The 17,944-nt window shown below is 51.2% G+C and overlaps 1 protein-coding gene across 4 annotated transcripts; it reads right to left on the bottom strand.

Moving 5' to 3' along the window:
* Nucleotides 1-316: 316 nt before the first annotated feature.
* Nucleotides 317-17,095, bottom strand: LOC123764936 (mucin-17-like). 4 transcript variants are annotated; one of them, XM_069338768.1, is made up of 7 exons: nucleotides 17,061-17,095; nucleotides 11,340-11,418; nucleotides 11,077-11,127; nucleotides 10,837-11,046; nucleotides 7,522-9,744; nucleotides 4,311-4,433; nucleotides 317-1,588 (listed from the first exon to the last, which is right to left on the bottom strand). In XM_069338768.1, exons 2-7 carry the CDS (start codon nucleotides 11,379-11,381, stop codon nucleotides 1,415-1,417), a joined length of 2,823 nt encoding a protein of 940 aa, XP_069194869.1. In that variant the 5' UTR covers nucleotides 11,382-11,418; nucleotides 17,061-17,095; the 3' UTR covers nucleotides 317-1,414. The 4 variants fall into 4 exon arrangements, with proteins under 4 accessions (XP_069194869.1, XP_045609104.2, XP_045609093.2 ...); XM_045753148.2 differs by adding an exon at nucleotides 11,538-11,697 and having other exon boundaries at nucleotides 10,837-11,127; nucleotides 17,061-17,093; XM_045753137.2 differs by having other exon boundaries at nucleotides 10,837-11,127.
* Between the last annotated feature and the right edge of the window lie 849 nt (nucleotides 17,096-17,944).

Below are 17,944 nucleotides of genomic sequence, written 5' to 3'. Positions count from 1 at the left end.
GACTCCATACACAGTTAATAATGTAGATATGATAGAGCCCAATAGGCTCAGGAACCTGTACACCTGTTGATTGACGGTTTAGAGGTGGGACCAAAAAGCCAGAGCTCAACCCCCGCTAACACAACTAGGTGAGTACTTCACCCTCCACACAATACTACCACTAACAACAACAAACACACTAACTACAACACACTAACAACAACAAACACACTAACTACAACAAACACACTAACTACAACACACTAACAACAACAAACACACTAACTACAACAAACACCTCCACTAACACTCTTCAATAAGGATTAACAACACAAACTTTTATATAAACACATTTTATTACCAGAATAAAATATTAACACAGATTCACACGAAACACAGACACACTGTTATTGGTCGACCAGGTACATGACGTCACGTCTCTCCTCTGGGAAGGCTGTTATTGGTCGACCAGGTACATGACGTCACGTCTCTCCTCAGGGAAGGCTGTTATTGGTCGACCAGGTACATGACGTCACGTCTCACCTCTGGGAAGGCTGTTATTGGTCGACCAGGTACATGATGTCACGTCTTACCTCTGGGAAGGCTGTTATTGGTCGACCTGGTACATGACGTCACGTCTCACCTCTGGGAAGGCTGTTATTGGTCGACCAGGTACATGACGTCACGTCTCACCTCTGGGAAGGCTGTTATTGGTCGACCAGGTACATGACGTCACGTGTATTATCATTGAGACGGCCACTATTGGTCAACCAGCAACTTGACGTCACATATCTTACCACGAAGAAGGCACTATTGGTCAACCAGCAACATGACGTCACATGTACTACCAACATACATTGCACTTTAGGCTACATAGAACATGATGCAACCGAGAAAATTACGTCATGAACTGTTGGTTCGTTACGCTATTGGTTGTTGATGACGTCACGTTTATCGTCGTGAAGGGTTATTGGTTGCCACATATGACGTCACGACCCATTACGTCAACACGTCGCCATTGGGTCTATGGCACAGGAAGAGAATACAGAATGCACAGACACACACGGACGATGAATACATACACAAACACACACGGACGGTGAATACATACACAAACACACACGGACGGTGAATACATACACAAACACACACGGATGCATACATGAACGCAATTATATGCAACCACACACAAGACAAACATAATATTGTCGACATTGTTTATGCCCAGAAGTAAATATTATTTATTTATAGAAATGTCAAGACCAGCTTGTGGACGGAACTCCGTCCTCTTTAGTCCCCCTTCTTCACCATATCCATTTTCTTTATAATATTTTTGATGGGGAACTTCAGTGTTCTTTAACGGATTACTGAAGCGTTACAACGTCGGTATCCAGCCAAGATCACCCGGACGACCATTACACATGGTGAAGGGTCACTAGTTGCGTGGAGGGACGACCCCAATGGCCGCGTTGAGGTCGTACTTGTTGGCGGCGCTTGCACAGTCGACGTTGAACCACCAGTCACAGACGAAGTAGTTCTGGTTGAAGAGCGTCCCGTTGGGGCACAGGAACGACCCCATCTTCCCACCGTTCAGGCACACGTGGAACACCTGAAACACAGATAGACGATCACTGATACACATCACACAACACACACACTCACACACCACACAACACACACACACACCACACAACACACACACACTCCACACAACACACACTCACTCACACACCACACAACACACACTCACTCACACACCACACAACACACACTCACTCACACACCACACACACTCACACACCACACAACACACACTCACACACACACCACACACAACACACACACCACACACCACACACTCACACACCACACACAACACACTCACACAACACACACTCACATGTGGTGTGGGAAAAAAAAAAATAAAATAAAATAAAATAAAAAGTAGTTAGTAAACAGTTGATTGACAGTTGAGAGGCGGGCCGAAAGAGCAAAGCTCAACCCCCGCAAAAACACAACTAGTAAACACAGTTTCAGGAGGTCTTTACAATAGAACAGGGAGAAGTCACGCCGCTAGAAGAGGTGGCAGCAAACCAGGCGACCTTGGATAGGTTCGAAATTACAAGAGATGAGGTCAAGAAGCACCTATTGGAGCTGGACGTGAGAAAAGCTGTTGGGCCGGATGGAATCTCACCATGGGTGTTGAAAGAGTGTGCAGGAGCACTTTGCTTGCCACTCTCCATAGTGTATAGTAGGTCACTGGAAACGCGAGACCTACCAGAAATATGGAAGACTGCTAATGTAGTACCAATATACAAAAAGGGCGACACGCAAGAGTCACTGAACTACAGGCCAGTGTCCTTGACTTGTATACCATGCAAGGTGATGGAGAAGATCGTGAGAAAAAACCTGGTAACACATCTGGAGAGAAGAGACTTCGTGACAACCCATCAACATGGGTTCAGGGAGGGTAAATCTTGCCTCACAGGATTGATAGAATTCTACGATCAGGTGACAAAGATTAAGCAAGAAAGAGAAGGATGGGCGGACTGCATTTTTTTGAACTGTCGGAAAGCCTATGACACAGTACCCCATAAAAGATTAATGCATAAGCTGGAGAAACAGGCAGGAGTAACTGGAAGGGCGCTCCAGTGGATAAGGGAGTACCTAAGCAATAGGAAGCAGAGAGTTACGGTGAGGGGTGAGACCTCAGAATGGCGTGAAGTCACCAGTGGAGTCCCACAGGGCTCTGTACTTGGACCTATCCTGTTACTGATATACGTAAATGATCTCCCAGAGGGTATAGACTCATTCCTCTCAATGTTTGCTGACGACGCCAAAATTATGAGAAGGATTAAGACAGAGGAGGACAGCTTGAGGCTTCAAGAAGACCTGGACAAGCTGCAGGAATGGTCGAACAAATGGCTGTTAGAGTTTAACCCAAGCAAATGTAGTGTAATGAAGATAGGGGTAGGAAGCAGGAGACCAGATACAAGGTATCATTTTGGAGATGAAATACTTCAAGAGTCAGAGAGAGAGAGAAAGACCTGGGGGTTGATATCACGCCAGACCTGTCCCCTGAAGCTCATATCAAGAGGATAACATCAGCAGCATATGCCAGGTTGGCTAACATAAGAACGGCCTTTAGAAACTTGTGTAAGGAATCTTTCAGAACATTATATACCACATATGTCAGACCAATCCTGGAGTATGCAGCCCCAGCATGGAGTCCATATCTAGTCAAGGATAAGACTAAACTGGAAAAGGTTCAAAGGTTTGCCACCAGACTAGTACCCGAGCTGAGAGGTATGAGCTACGAGGAGAGACTACGGGAATTAAACCTCACTTCGTTGGAAGACAGAAGAGTTAGGGGGGACATGATCACCACATTCAAGATTCTCAAGGGAATCGACAGGGTTGATAAAGACAGGCTGTTAAACACAAGGGGCACACGCACTAGGGAACACAGGTGGAAACTGAGTGCCCAAATGAGCCACAGAGATATTAGAAAGAACTTTTTTAGTGTCAGAGTGGTTGACAAATGGAATGCATTAGGCAGTGATGTGGTGGAGGCTGACTCCATATACAGTTTCAAGTGTAGATATGATAGAGCCCAAAAGGCTCAGGAATCTGTACACCTGTTGATTGACAGTTGAGAGGCGGGACCAAAGAGCCAGAGCTTAACCCCCGCAAGTACAATTAGGTGAGTACACACAATGTACAGAAGAAAGTGAGTCTCAAGGCAATGTACACTAACATAGATGGGATTACAATTAAAGCAAGTGAACTTGGAGAATGGGCACTAGAAGAAAACCCAGACATAATAGCACTCACAGAAACAAAGCTAACGAAAAACCATAAATGCAGTGATTCCACAGGATTACTATGATGTAAGGAAATAGAGAGAAGGAAGATGAGGAGGTGATGTATCTCTGGTGGTAAAAAAATGCTGGAGTTTTGAGGAGATGGTTATCCAGGGCTGTGAAGGTTTCGGTGACTACAAAACTGGTTTCATAGCAATTGGAGGAGAATAACTATAGCAGTAGTCATCTATAACTCCCCACCAAGTGACAGAAAATTCAGACAGGAATATGATAGAAACAACATGGCCACCATTAATATAATAGAGAGAGCAGCTTCCGTCACCAGCAGAACGGATCTGGACTACTAATCATGGGAGACTTCAACCACAGGAAGATAGATTGGTCTATCATCCTCTGGAGGGTTATTAAACCCTACCAGCCTCTGGAGGGTCATTAAGGCCTGAAACGTGGTTGTAAAGCTGTGGGTGGATGGTGTGGCAGGGAGAGGGAAGCAGCAGGGTCACCAACCTGACACTGAGCCTCGGGGTCGGCGTAGTAGCCGCCATGCTGATGGTCGCTACAGGAGAAGGTCGTCCTCGGCACCATGGAGTACTGCGGGTAGTCGCTCGAGCCCCTGGTCGAGCCCCCGGCCTGTGGAGGGGTATACCTTGTGTATTACACACTGCTATACACAACAGTCTGCTCATACACACACTGCTATACACAACAGCCTGGTCATACACACTGCTATACACAACTGTCTGGTCATACACACTGCTATACACAACAGTCTGGTCATACACACTGCTATACACAACAGTCTAGTATTACACACTGTCATACACAACAGTCTGCTCATACACACTGCTATACACAACAGTCTAGTCATACACACTGCTATACACAACAGTCTAGTCATACACACTGTCATACACAACAGTCTGGTCATACACACTGCTATACACACATTCTGGTCTGTCTTCCTGGCTACCGGCTTTCCTCCTCTGTCTCTTTGCCTCCGATTCCTTGGCAAGTGACTCCTGGAACTTGGAGAGACTGAACAGACTGCCTCCAGGCTGAACGGTCTGCAGCCAGTGCCTCCCATATAGCAAGATCGACGTTCATGGCTTTCAGGTCCCTCTTGCATACGTCTTTGTACCGTAGCTGGAGCTTGCCTGTTGGACGCTTTCCCTGCCTCAGCTCTCCGTACAGGAGATCCTTGGGGATTCTGCCGTCGCCCATAACGTGCCCGAGCCAGCGCATTCGTCTCTGCTTCAGTATTGTGTACATGCTGGTGATTCTTGCTCTCCCCAAGACGTTGTTGTTTGTCACCTTGTCCTGCCAGGTGATGTCCAAGATGTGTCGGAGGCAGCGTTGTTTGTCACCTTGTCCTGCCAGGTGATGTCCAAGATGTGTCGAAGGCAGCGCATGTGGTAGGCATTCAGCTGTCTTTCCTGACGGGCGCGGAGTGTCCAAGACTCACTGCCATATAGGAGAGTGCTCAGGACACAGGATCTGTAAACCTGAATCTTAGTATACTCAGTTAGCCTATTGTTGGCCCACACTCTCTTTGTCAGTCTGGACATGGTAGTAGATGCCTTACCGATGCGTTTGTTTAGCTCCGTATCAAGAGAGAGGGAGTCAGAGATTGTGGAGCCCAGGTACACGAAGTCGTGAACGACTTCCAGTTTGTAATTGGAGATGCCGATGTCAGGTGGGGAGTCCACTCCTTGTCCCATGACTTGTGTTTTCTTCAGACTGATAATGAGTCCAAAAGCCTGAGAGGCCTCACTGAAGCGGGTCATGAGCCTTTGGAGGTCTTCGGTTGAGTGAGCAGTGACTGCTGCGTCGTCGGCAAAAAGGAAGTCGCGCAGACACCTCAGGCGAACCTTCGTCTTGGCTCTCAGCCTGGCGAGGTTAAAGAGCTTCCCATCCGACCTGGTCCGGAGGTAAATGCCCTCCGTGACAGATCCGAAGGCCGCAGCATAACTGCGAAGAAAATCCCGAATAGGGTTGGAGCCAGTACGCAGCCCTGCTTTACTCCACTTCGGATGTCAAAGGCGCCTGATGTTAGGCCATCAAAGACCACGGTGCCCCTCATGTTCTCATGGAAAGATCTGATGATGCTGAGGAGCCTGGGTGGGCATCCGATCTTGGGGAGGATCTTGAACAGGCCATCCCTGCTGACGAGGTCGAAGGCCTTCGTCAGATCTATGAAGGCTACGAAGAGTGGCTGCTTCTGTTCCCTGCATTTCTCCTGCAGTTGTCTGAGGGAAAAGACCATGTTGATGGTGGACCTGCCAGCTCTGAATCCGCATTGTGATTCTGGATAGACTCTCTGCAAGTACTTGGAGCCTCTTCAATGCGACTCGAGCAAACAGCTTTCCGACAATACTGAGGAGGGAGATTCCACGGTAGTTGTTGCAGTCGCCCCTGTCACCTTTATTCTTATACAGCGTGACGATGTTGGCATCCCTCATGTCCTGTGGCACCTCTCCTTCTTCCCAGCAGAGGCAGAGAATTTCGTGCAGCTCCATGAGCAGGCTACCTCTGCAGCACTTCAAGGTCTCAGCAGGAATGCCATCTTTGCTAGGAGCTTTACCAGAAGCAAGGGAGTCTAGGGCATCGCTGAGTTCTTCCAGGGTCGGTTCGCTGTCGAGCTCCATTAACACAGGCAGACACTCAATGGCGCTCAGGGCGTCTTCGGTGACCACATTGTCCCTGGCGTATAGCTCAGAGTAGTGCTCGACCCAGCGCTTCAGCTGCAGTGTCTGGTCCTGAATCACCTCGCCAGTGGCAGATTTCAGAGGAGCGGTCTTCCTCTGGATTGGGCCGAGGGCCTGCTTGATGACGTCACACATTCCCCTTACATTGCCTGTATCCGCTGCAGTCTGTATCTGGGAGCAGAGCTGGAGCCAATAGTTGTTGGCACATCGCCTGGCGCTCTGCTGCACTTTGCAGCGGACGGCCCGAAGGATCTGTAAGTTGCGCTGACTTGGGTAGGCTTTGTAGGCTGCCAAGGCGTTTCTCTTCTCTTCGATGACAAGTGTCAATTCTTCCGAGTGAGCCTCGAACCAGTCTACCGACCTGCTGGTCTTCTTGACAAAGGTGGAAATGGCAGCGTTGAACACAGCGTCTCTGAAGTGCTCCCATCCTTTACAGGCAGTGACGCCGGCTGGGCCAGGGAGAGCTTCCTCGAGCACGCGTGCAAAATCTTCCACCTTGTCCTGGTTGCGGGTCTTGGTGGTGTCGATGCGAGGTCTGCCCGCCTTTTTCGAGTGATGAATCTTCTTTGGTTGCATCTTGACCCTGCTACATACCAGGGAGAGGTCGGTGTCACAGACAGCACTCTGGTAGCTACGCGTAATCTTGACGCTGGGTAGACTTGCACGCCTGGTAAGAATCAGGTCAAGCTGGTGCCAGTGCTTGGATCTGGGGTGTCTCCAAGATACTCGGTGTTGAGGCTTTGTGCAGAAGAACGTGTTGGTGACACAAAGACCATGAAGGCAGCAGAGTTCTAGCAGACGTTGTCCGTTCTCATTCATCCTTCCTATGCCGAATTGACCCAAGTGGGTCATACATAATGCTATACTCAACAGTCTGATCATACATAAAGCTATACACAACAGTCTGGTAGCACATAATGCTACACACACACAGTTATGTGGGCCCCCCTGTCTTAGTCCCCCCCCCTGGTGTGCCGCATTCCTCCCCCTCCCTCCCTCCCTCCCTCACTCACCGCAGGTTTCAGCTCCTTGGCCCCGCCTCCTGCTGACTCTTGTTCCTGAGTGACAACTCCGTCAGCCCTGGCGGCATCCTCAGGTCTGGCAGAGCTCTTCCTGGGGTCACTGGCTGGGGTCCTTGTGGGGTCACTGGCTGGGGTCCTTGTGGGGTCACTGGCTGGGGTCGTCACGAGGGTCGTGGTTGGGTCATTAGCACGGGCGCGCGTGAAGTCGTTCGCAAGAGCCTGTGTTGGGTCGTAGGCAGGTTCCTGTGCAGGATTGTTCACTTGGCTGCGTGTGGGGTCGTCCTCAATCAGGGCTTGCGCGGGGTCGTACACAAAGGTCTGAACGGAACCATTGGTTCTGGCCCGCACGGAGTCGTTAGCACTGGTCTGTGTGGGGTAGTTAGTGCGGGCCTGAGCTGGGTCAGAGGTCAGTGGTTCACTGGTCTGTTTGGGGTAGTTAGTGCGGGCCTGCGCTGGGTCAGAGGTCAGTGGTTCACTGGTCTGTTTGGGGTAGTTAGTGCGGGCCTGCGCTGGGTCAGAGGTCAGTGGTTCACTGGTCTGCGTGGGGTAGTTAGTGCGGGCCAGAGCTGGGTCAGAGGTCAGAGGTTCACTGGTCTGTGTGGGGTAGTTAGTGCGGGCCTGAGCTGGGTCAGAGGTCAGTGGTTCACTGGTCTGTGTGGGGTAGTTAGTGCGGGCCAGAGCTGGGTCAGAGGTCAGTGGTTCACGGGTCTGTGTGGGGTAGTTAGTGCGGGCCAGAGCTGGGTCAGAGGTCAGTGGTTCACGGGTCTGTGTGGGGTAGTTAGTGCGGGCCAGAGCTGGGTCAGAGGTCAGTGGTTCACTGGTCTGTGTGGGGTAGTTAGTGCGGGCCAGAGCTGGGTCAGAGGTCAGTGGTTCACGGGTCTGTGTGGGGTAGTTAGTGCGGGCCAGAGCTGGGTCAGAGGTCAGTGGTTCACGGGTCTGTGTGGGGTAGTTAGTGCGGGCCAGAGCTGGGTCAGAGGTCAGTGGTTCACGGGTCTGTGTGGGGTAGTTAGTGCGGGCCTGAGCTGGGTTAGAGGTCAGTGGTTCACTGGTCTGTGTGGGGTAGTTAGTGCGGGCCAGAGCTGGGTCAGAGGTCAGTGGTTCACGGGTCTGTGTGGGGTAGTTAGTGCGGGCCAGAGCTGGGTCAGAGGTCAGTGGTTCACGGGTCTGTGTGGGGTAGTTAGTGCGGGCCAGAGCTGGGTCAGAGGTCAGTGGTTCACTGGTCTGTGTGGGGTAGTTAGTGCGGGCCTGAGCTGAGTCAGAGGTCAGTGGTTCACTGGTCTGTGTGGGGTAGTTAGTGCGGGCCTGAGCTGGGTCAGAGGTCAGTGGTTCACTGGTCTGTGTGGGGTAGTTAGTGCGGGCCTGAGCTGGGTCAGAGGTCAGTGGTGCTGGAGCGTCACTGGAGAGGTCAAGCTGCTGGTTAATGTCTTTTGCTCTAACGTCAAACGCATAATTGTCTTCATTAACTCTTTGATCAAAGCCTTGGCTGACGTCTTGTACAGGATGGTCAAAGCCTTGGCTGACGTCTTGCACAGGATGGTCAAAGCCTTGGCTGACGTCTTGTACAGGATGGTCAAAGCCTTGGCTGACGTCTTGCACAGGATGGTCAAAGCCTTGGCTGACGTCTTGCACAGGATGGTCAAAGCCTTGGCTGACGTCTTGCACAGGATGGTCAAAGCCTTGGCTGACGTCTTGCACAGGATGGTCAAAGCCTTGGCTGACGTCTTGCACAGGATGGTCAAAGCCTTGGCTGACGTCTTGTACAGGATGGTCAAAGCCTTGGCTGACGTCTTGTACAGGATGGTCAAAGCCTTGGCTGACGTCTTGCACAGGATGGTCAAAGCCTTGGCTGACGTCTTGCACAGGATGGTCAAAGCCTTGGCTGACGTCTTGCACAGGATGGTCAAAGCCCTGATTCAACTGGTTTGATGACGATTCAAACTGCTGATTGACCTCATTTATTGTTTGGTTAAAGCCCTGGTTAAATTCGTTCACTGGAAGGTCACGTTGTAGGTTGACCTCAGTGGCTGGGTGGTCAAAGCCCTGGTTGAAGGTGCTCGTTGAAAGGTCGAACTGCTGGTTGACCTCAGTTGCTGGCGGGTCAAAGGTCAAAGGGTCAAAGTTCTGGAGTTGGTCAGCAGATGAATCCGAGTCAGCTGGCGGGAGGTCAAGGAAGCCGCTGAGGTCAGAGGCGACGGCGGTGACCAGGCGTTCCTGCTGTGGTCAAGAGAGATCAGTAAAGGAAGGTTAATGACCTTCTCAATGGACAAAGTTTTGTTAATTATTTACCTATCCTCAGATTCCTTACTTAACCAAGACCTATGATGCCTTGTGAATGATATGGCACAGTAACAAGCATGGATTATACATCTGGAGAGTGTATTGTCACCTAGAGGGCATGGATTATACATCTGGAGAGTGTATTGTCACCTAGAGGGTATGGATTATACATCTGGAGAGTGTATTGTCACCTAGAGGGCATGGATTATACATCTGGAGAGTGTAGTGTCACCTAGAGGGCATGGATTATACATCTGGAGAGTGTAGTGTCACATAGAGGGCATGGATTATACATCTGGAGAGTGTAGTGTCACAGAGGGCATGGATTATACATCTGGAGAGTGTAGTGTCACCTAGAGGGCATGGATTATACATCTGGAGAGTGTAGTGTCACCTAGAGGGCATGGATTATACATCTGGAGAGTGTAGTGTCACATAGAGGGCATGGATTATACATCTGGAGAGTGTAGTGTCACATAGAGGGCATGGATTATACATCTGGAGAGTGTAGTGTCACAGAGGGCATGGATTATACATCTGGAGAGTGTAGTGTCACCTAGAGGGCATGGATTATACATCTGGAGAGTGTAGTGTCACCTAGAGGGCATGGATTATACATCTGGAGAGTGTAGTGTCACATAGAGGGCATGGATTATACATCTGGAGAGTGTAGTGTCACCTAGAGGGCACGGATTATACATCTGGAGAGTGTAGTGTCACCTAGAGGGCATGGATTATACATCTGGAGAGTGTATTGTCACCTAGAGGGCACGGATTATACATCTGGAGAGTGTAGTGTCACCTAGAGGGCATGGATTATACATCTGGAGAGTGTAGTGTCACCTAGAGGGCATGGATTATACATCTGGAGAGTGTAGTGTCACCTAGAGGGCATGGATTATACATCTGGAGAGTGTAGTGTCACCTAGAGGGCATGGATTATACATCTGGAGAGTGTAGTGTCACCTAGAGGGCATGGATTATACACCTGGAGGTGGTATACTTAAAAGAACTGCATTATCATCTCACCTTTTTTATGGTGGTGTGGCTCCGGTTGTTATGATGTTCTTCTCTGTTATTGTCCGCAGTCCGACCTTGTTCTTCACTGCGAATACGTTCTCCATATACCGGTTCTCTGATTCTGTTATGGTCTACAGGAACTTGTTCTTCTCCATGGCTGTGGTGGCCATGATTATGTTCTCCTGCGTGACTGTGTTCACCATGGGTGTGTTCCCCGTGACTGTGTTCACCATGGATGTGTTCCCCGTGGCTGTGTTCACCATGGTGGTGGTGAAGGCCATCGAGCAAGCTGCCGCGAGCCTTTATGAACAAAACAAAAGAACGTTGAGAAGCACGAAACTGCCGAAGGCCAACTGGCCCACGCTTGGAAATTATTCTTTATTAACAGCCACAACCATTAATATGTGTCTAAACTACGCTTGAAACTGTGTGGGGGACTGACACAGGAATATTAGTACTAGTTGTCCATAAAGAAAATATTAGTGAGCAAGAGAGGAGGAGGCTGGGCGTACCTGGGCAGCGAGGAGGAGGACCCACAACACTGAGCTCTTCATGGCCTGCTTCACCACACTGCTTCTCTAACAACGATATCTGCAACACATTATAATTGTCTTGTTAATACAGTTTGTGTGTGTGTGTGTGTGTGTGTGTGTGTGTGTGTGTGTGTGTGTGTGTGTGTGTGTGTATACTCACCAATCTGTATTCGTTACCTTGGATGTATGGTTCTTGCGGATTGTAGAAAATACACAGTAGAACACTTCAGCAGTTTACTGAGTAAGGTGACAAGTTGTATATCTGGCCCGCCGAGGTCCTCCCTGCTCTGGGCGTGTGAGACTACTGACCCGGCCTCCAGAGTCGTCACTTCCAGCTCTGTAGGGAATGACGTCAGGGACCTACTCAATTGTGATTGGCTATATCCCAACAGTCATACAATTTAAGTACTAACATTTGTGTCTGCAGGATCGAGCAATGACTCTTGGATCCTGCCTTTCAAGTCATCGGTTGTTTACAGCAATGACTCCGGTCCTATTTCCCTGTCATATCTAGTTTTAAAATTAGTAATAGAGTTTGCTTACACAACCTGCTCCTTAAGTGCATTCCATTTTCCCACTACTCTCACGCTAAAATAAAACTTCCTAACATCTCTGACTCATCTGAGTTTCCAGCTTCCACCCATGTCCCCTCGTTCTGTTACTATTCCGTGTGAACATTTCGTCTATGTCTACTCTGTCAATTCCCCTGAGTATTTTATACGTTCCTATCATGTCCCCCCTCTCCCTTCTTTTTTCTAGCGTCGTAATGTTCAGTTTCTTCTGGCGCTCTTCATATCCCATCCCTCGTAACTTTGGGACGAGCCTCTGAACCTTTTCTAGTTTCCTTATATGCTTCTTCAGATGGGGACTCCATGATGAGGCGGCATACTCTAAGACTGGCCTCACGTAGGTAGTGTAAAGCGCCCCAAATGCCTCCTTACTTAGGTTTCTGAATGATGTTCTAACTTTTGCCAGTGTAGAGTACGCTGCTGTCGTTATCCTATTGTGTGTGTATGTGTGCTCTCTTATTTGCTTGTACTCACCTACTTGTGCCTGCCAGATCGAACTCTAGATCGTGGACTCTGTTTTTCTAGCCGTTGGTTGTCTAATGCAATGACTCCTGGCCTATTACTCTCTCACGCATGCTTTTTAAAGTTATGAATGGAGTTAGCCTCTATAACCTGCTCCTTTAGGTCATTCCATGTACTCATTACCCGAACACTTAAAGAAAACTTTCTAACCTCTCTATGACACATCTAGTCTCAAGCTACCATCCGTGCCCCCTTGTTATGTTAATACTCATTGTAAACATTTTCTCTCTTTCCACCTTCTCAATTCCTCTAAGTATTTTATACATCTGTATCATGTTCCCCCCCCCCCACCCTCTCCGTCCTCCTTTCTAGCGTCGTCAGGTTCAGTTCCTTCAATCTGTCTTCGTGCCTGAAGGAACCACCTCGCAGCTCTGGGACGAGTCTCGTTGCAAACCTCTGCACCTTTTTGAGCTTCTTTATGTGTTTTAAGAGGGGGGACTCCACGATGGGGCAGCATACTCTAAGACTGGCCTCACATAGGCAGTATACAGTGATCTAAAATCCTCCTGATGGCGTACATCTCAAATAGCCTTTGACAACCAAGTCCCCCAGCTCCTGGCCTGCTCGTGTGGCTTAGCCTCTAGGCCTGGCAGAACTGCTTCTACCAATAGGAGGAGGGACAAAGGCGGGCCTCTGGTGCCTTAAAACCAGTTGCTTCGGGCAGAAGGGACTCGTCTACCTGGGAAGGCAAACCATCTAGGGTTCCCTAAGGCGGTCTGCAGCTGTTTACAGCTATATTCTGGCAAGTCCTGCGACGACACTGGTACCAAGCGTATCGGCGCCTGCCCCTCCCTTGGATCACATCGGTGGCGAGGACAGGGTGGATTTGCTGCATGGGCAACAGCCGGTTCTCCATAATTACTGCCCAGGCCTGTGCCCTGGAGAGGGCACAGGCCTGGATCTAATTGGCGTAGAGTGAGGCGCCAAGGGTTGCTTCCATCAGTGGGAGAAATCATCGGACAGCTACCGCCCGCCTCAAGCTGGGCAGCCCCCAGCCAATAAGGTGCTGTCCCGCCACGGTCCGCCTGCTCCGCTGGGTGCGTAGGGCTTAGGCCACACTCCAACAAGCGGGTCGTCACCCACACACTAGGCAAAGGAAAACAAACACAGAGCCACCCAGCTCTCAAACTGGGCACATGGAATGTAAGGACCATGACACCGGGTCTCTCGGAAGATCTCTGGCAAACTCTTCGCCAGGGTCGTCTTGGTCAGGCTCCAGAATCTTGCTGAAAGAGTGTACCCTGAGTCACAGTGTCGTTTCCGAGCAGAGAGTCGACCACTGACATGGTGTTCTCCCTGAGACAGCTTCAAGAAAAGTGCAGGGAGCAGAGAAAAGCCTTGTACATTGCCTTCATTGACCTTACAAAGGCCTTCGACCTCGTGAGTAGGGACGGACTCTTCAAGATCTTGGCCAAAATTGGCTGTCCACCCACCCTACTCAGCATGATACAATCGTTCCACAAGGACATGAAGGGGACAGTCGTGTACGACGGCTCAACTTCTGAACCATTCAACATCAACAGTGGTGTTAAACAGGGGTGTGTTCGTGCTCCAACCCTGTTTGGCATCTTCTTCACGAACCTCGTCAAGCATGCCTTTGGAACAACCACAGAAGGCATCTATCTCCATACAAGATCTGATGGAAAGCTCTATAATCTATCCAGACTCCGAGCAAAGACAAAGATACAGATGGGAATCCTCAGGGAGTTCCTCATCGCCGACGACGCAGCGCTCACCACACACACAGCAGAAGGCCTGCAGCAGCTACTCAACCGCTTTGCCGCAGCCTGTTCCGCATTCGGCCTGACAATCGGTCTGAAGAAGACACAGGTGATGGGACAAGATGTCAATGAGCTACCCTGTATAAATATAGCAGACTATGTGCTGGAGGCAGGTCACGAGTTTGTGTACCTGGGCTCCACAATCTCAGACACCCTTTCCCTGGACACTGAGCTCAACAGGCGTATCGGGAAGGCCGCAACAACACTGGCCAGGCTCACAAAGCGCGTTTGGGCAAATGTCAAACTGACAGTGCACACCAAGGCACAAGTCTACATGGCATGTGTGGTGAGTACACTTCTCTACGGCTCGGAATCCTGGACCCTGCACTCTCGCCAGGAGAGACGGCTCAATACCTTTCACATGCTGAACCTGAGACGCATCCTTGACATCACGTGGAAAGACCACGTCACCATCAACACTGTACTCGAGAGAACAGGAGTCCCTTCAATGTTCACTCTGCTGAAACAGAGACGCATGCGATGGTTGGGACATGTCACACGCATGGAAGATGGCCGCATACCGAAGGACCTCTTGTATGGAGAACTGGCATCAGGAAGGAGGCCCACCGGAAGACCTCAGCTGCGTTTCAAAGACGTCTGCAAACGCGACCTCAAGCAGATGAACATGGACATCAACACTTGGGAGGCAGCAGCTGTGGACAGACCTGCCTGGAGATATAAAGTGCAGAAGGGACTCCAGCAATTCGAGGATGACCAGAAGAGGCAGGCAGAGGAAGAGAGACTTCAGAGGAAATTTCGACCACTGACGGACGCAGCCGCTTCGGCATTTATCTGCACTCGCTGCGGTCGGGTCTGCTGTTCTCAGGTTGGACTTCACAGCCACAGCAGACGCTGCACCCAACTAGACACACAAAAGGCATAACTCCATAACACCACGGGATTGATGGATGCCTACTAAATAAAGCCTCCTTATTCAAGTTTCTGAAGGATGTTCTGACTTATGCCAGGGTAGAGTATGCGGCTGATGTTATTGTGTTTACAGGAGCCTCTGGAGTTAGGTTTGGTGTAATGTCCACTCAGAGGTCTTGTTCTCTAAACGTTATGGGGACGTAGTTCCCCTTCACCGTATATTGACCTATTGGTCTCCCGGCTCCTGCCCCCATTACCATCACCTTGTACTTGTTAGTGTTTGTCCTGTCGTCAGCCGACACTGGTGGAGGGTCTTGTCCTGTCGTCAGCCGACACTGGTGGAGGGTCTTGTCCTGTCGTCAGCCGACACTGGTGGAGGGTCTTGTCCTGTCGTCAGCCGACACTGGTGGAGGGTCTTGTCCTGTCGTCAGCCGACACTGGTGGAGGGTCTTGTCCTGTCGTCAGCCGACACTGGTGGAGGGTCTTGTCCTGTCGTCAGCCGACACTGGTGGAGGGTCTTGTCCTGTCGTCAGCCGACACTGGTGGAGGGTCTTGTCCTGTCGTCAGCCGACACTGGTGGAGGGTCTTGTCCTGTCGTCAGCCGACACTGGTGGAGGGTCTTGTCCTGTCGTCAGCCGACACTGGTGGAGGGTCTTGTCCTGTCGTCAGCCGACACTGGTGGAGGGTCTTGTCCTGTCGTCAGCCGACACTGGTGGAGGGTCTTGTCCTGTCGTCAGCCGACACTGGTGGAGGGTCTTGTCCTGTCGTCAGCCGACACTGGTGGAGGGTCTTGTCCTGTCGTCAGCCGACACTGGTGGAGGGTCTTGTCCTGTCGTCAGCCGACACTGGTGGAGGGTCTTGTCCTGTCGTCAGCCGACACTGGTGGAGGGTCTTGTCCTGTCGTCAGCCGACACTGGTGGAGGGTCTTGTCCTGTCGTCAGCCGACACTGGTGGAGGGTCTTGTCCTGTCGTCAGCCGACACTGGTGGAGGGTCTTGTCCTGTCGTCAGCCGACACTGGTGGAGGGTCTTGTCCTGTCGTCAGCCGACACTGGTGGAGGGTCTTGTCCTGTCGTCAGCCGACACTGGTGGAGGGTCTTGTCCTGTCGTCAGCCGACACTGGTGGAGGGTCTTGTCTTGTCGTCAGCTGACACTGGTGGAGGGTCTTGTCTTGTCGTCAGCTGACACTGGTGGAGGGTCTTGTCTTCAGCTGACACTGGTGGAGGGTCTTGTCTTGTCGTCAGCTGACACTGGTGGAGGGTCTTGTCTTGTCGTCAGCTGACACTGGTGGAGGGTCTTGTCTTGTCGTCAGCTAACACTGGTGGAGGGTCCTGTCTTGTCGTCAGCTGACACTGGTGGAGGGTCTTGTCTTGTCGTTGGCTGACACGGTGGAGGGTCGGGTCTTGTTGTCAGCTGACACTGGTGGATGATCTTGTCGTCAGCTGACACTGGTGGAGGGTCTTGTCTTGTTGTCAGCTGACACTGGTGGAGGGTCTTGTCAGCTGTATTACTGGCCGCACACTTCCCGTTTTCTTCACTGTGCACTCATATTCCGTTTTCTTTGGGTTTTCAACACAGTTTCTCTCTCTGATGCATCTCATTTTCTTTCCCTTATTTCAGGTTTATTTTTTATGAGTCCCTCACGTGTCCCTCACGTGTCCCCTCACCTTCATGTTGCAAACACAACAAGAACAATGTCGTCACTTGCTTTCTTTGTTCTGGCGACGTCAAACTTTTTCCTGTCAGTCACTTGTATCTGAGGTGTGTGAATGTTAATGTTATACCCGCAGCCTGGTAGACCTGGTGACCAGGTGGTGGGCCTGTCCAGTCACTCTTCATGCTGGGTGAACCTGTCCACGTTAACTCCCATGATGAAGGGTCACTCCGTCTGTCAGTTGTCCTGGACTGGTCAGTTGTGGACTGGAGGTCGAGACATTCCGTTCATCAAGCGTCCCCTTACCTGAGCTCCTCCACCCACGGACGCACGGATGGCACTGGTGTTTCCGCTGCGCCGACCCTGACTTTTATACTCCCGGGAGCCGTGTGGGCGGAGCCACCCGCCGGGAGCCGTGTGGGCGGAGCCACCCGCCGGGAGCCGTGTGGGCGGAGCCACCCGCCGGGAGCCGTGTGGGCGGAGCCACCCGCCGGGAGCCGTGTGGGCGGAGCCACCCGCCGGGAGCCGTGTGGGCGGAGCCACCCGCCGGGAGCCGTGTGGGCGGAGCCACCCGCCGGGAGCCGTGTGGGCGGAGCCACCCGCCGGGAGCCGTGTGGGCGGAGCCACCCGCCGGGAGCCGTGTGGGCGGGGCCACCCGCCGGGAGCCGTGTGGGCGGAGCCACCCGCCGGGAGCCGTGTGGGCGGAGCCACCCGCCGGGAGCCGTGTGGGCGGAGCCACCCGCCGGGAGCCGTGTGGGCGGAGCCACCCGCCGGGAGCCGTGTGGGCGGAGCCACCCACCAGGGCTGGGACAGAGCCCGCGAGGATTTAAATTTTAAATTTTGCTCTGAGGGGCGAGTTTATTGGGCAGCGCCACTCATCCTGTGAGTGGACACAGCAGCATGTACAACACTCCCCAATAGGAAGAAAACCCGCTGGGTTGTTCATCCTGTCACTTGTACCCAGACACAGCTGGGACTTGCTTAACTGTCTCAAGTGAACAGCTCTTCAAACAAGAAGATTAACATCTATCAACCCCTAAAAGCTTACGTTATCTTGCGGGTGCAAAATGGGAAAATCTTTTAAGAACAGTATCAATATTTGACAAATAGTGTTTTCCTAACTCAAACAATGTGGGGTTTATTGTTCTACACATACTTCTAACGTCTCTAAGGTGTTCACATTCACTTAG

The sequence above is a fragment of the Procambarus clarkii genome, chromosome 5 (genome assembly GCF_040958095.1).
Source record: "Procambarus clarkii isolate CNS0578487 chromosome 5, FALCON_Pclarkii_2.0, whole genome shotgun sequence".
Lineage (NCBI taxonomy): Eukaryota > Metazoa > Arthropoda > Malacostraca > Decapoda > Cambaridae > Procambarus > Procambarus clarkii.
The sequence above is the reverse complement of the archived record's forward strand: the minus strand, read 5'-3'. Positions and strand labels throughout refer to the sequence as shown.

Bases quoted from the DNA above. Each gene is read 5' to 3' on its own strand.
- LOC123764936 (XM_045753137.2), bottom strand. From the start codon at position 11,381: ATGAAGAGCTCAGTGTTGTGGGTCCTCCTCCTCGCTGCCCAG. The intron at 11,128-11,339 runs GTACGCCCAGCC...TTGTTCATAAAG, and splicing joins TCCTCCTCCTCGCTGCCCAG to GCTCGCGGCAGCTTGCTCGA. The intron at 1,589-4,310 runs GTTGGTGACCCT...TCTGTGTTTCAG, and splicing joins ACCCCGAGGCTCAGTGTCAG to GTGTTCCACGTGTGCCTGAA.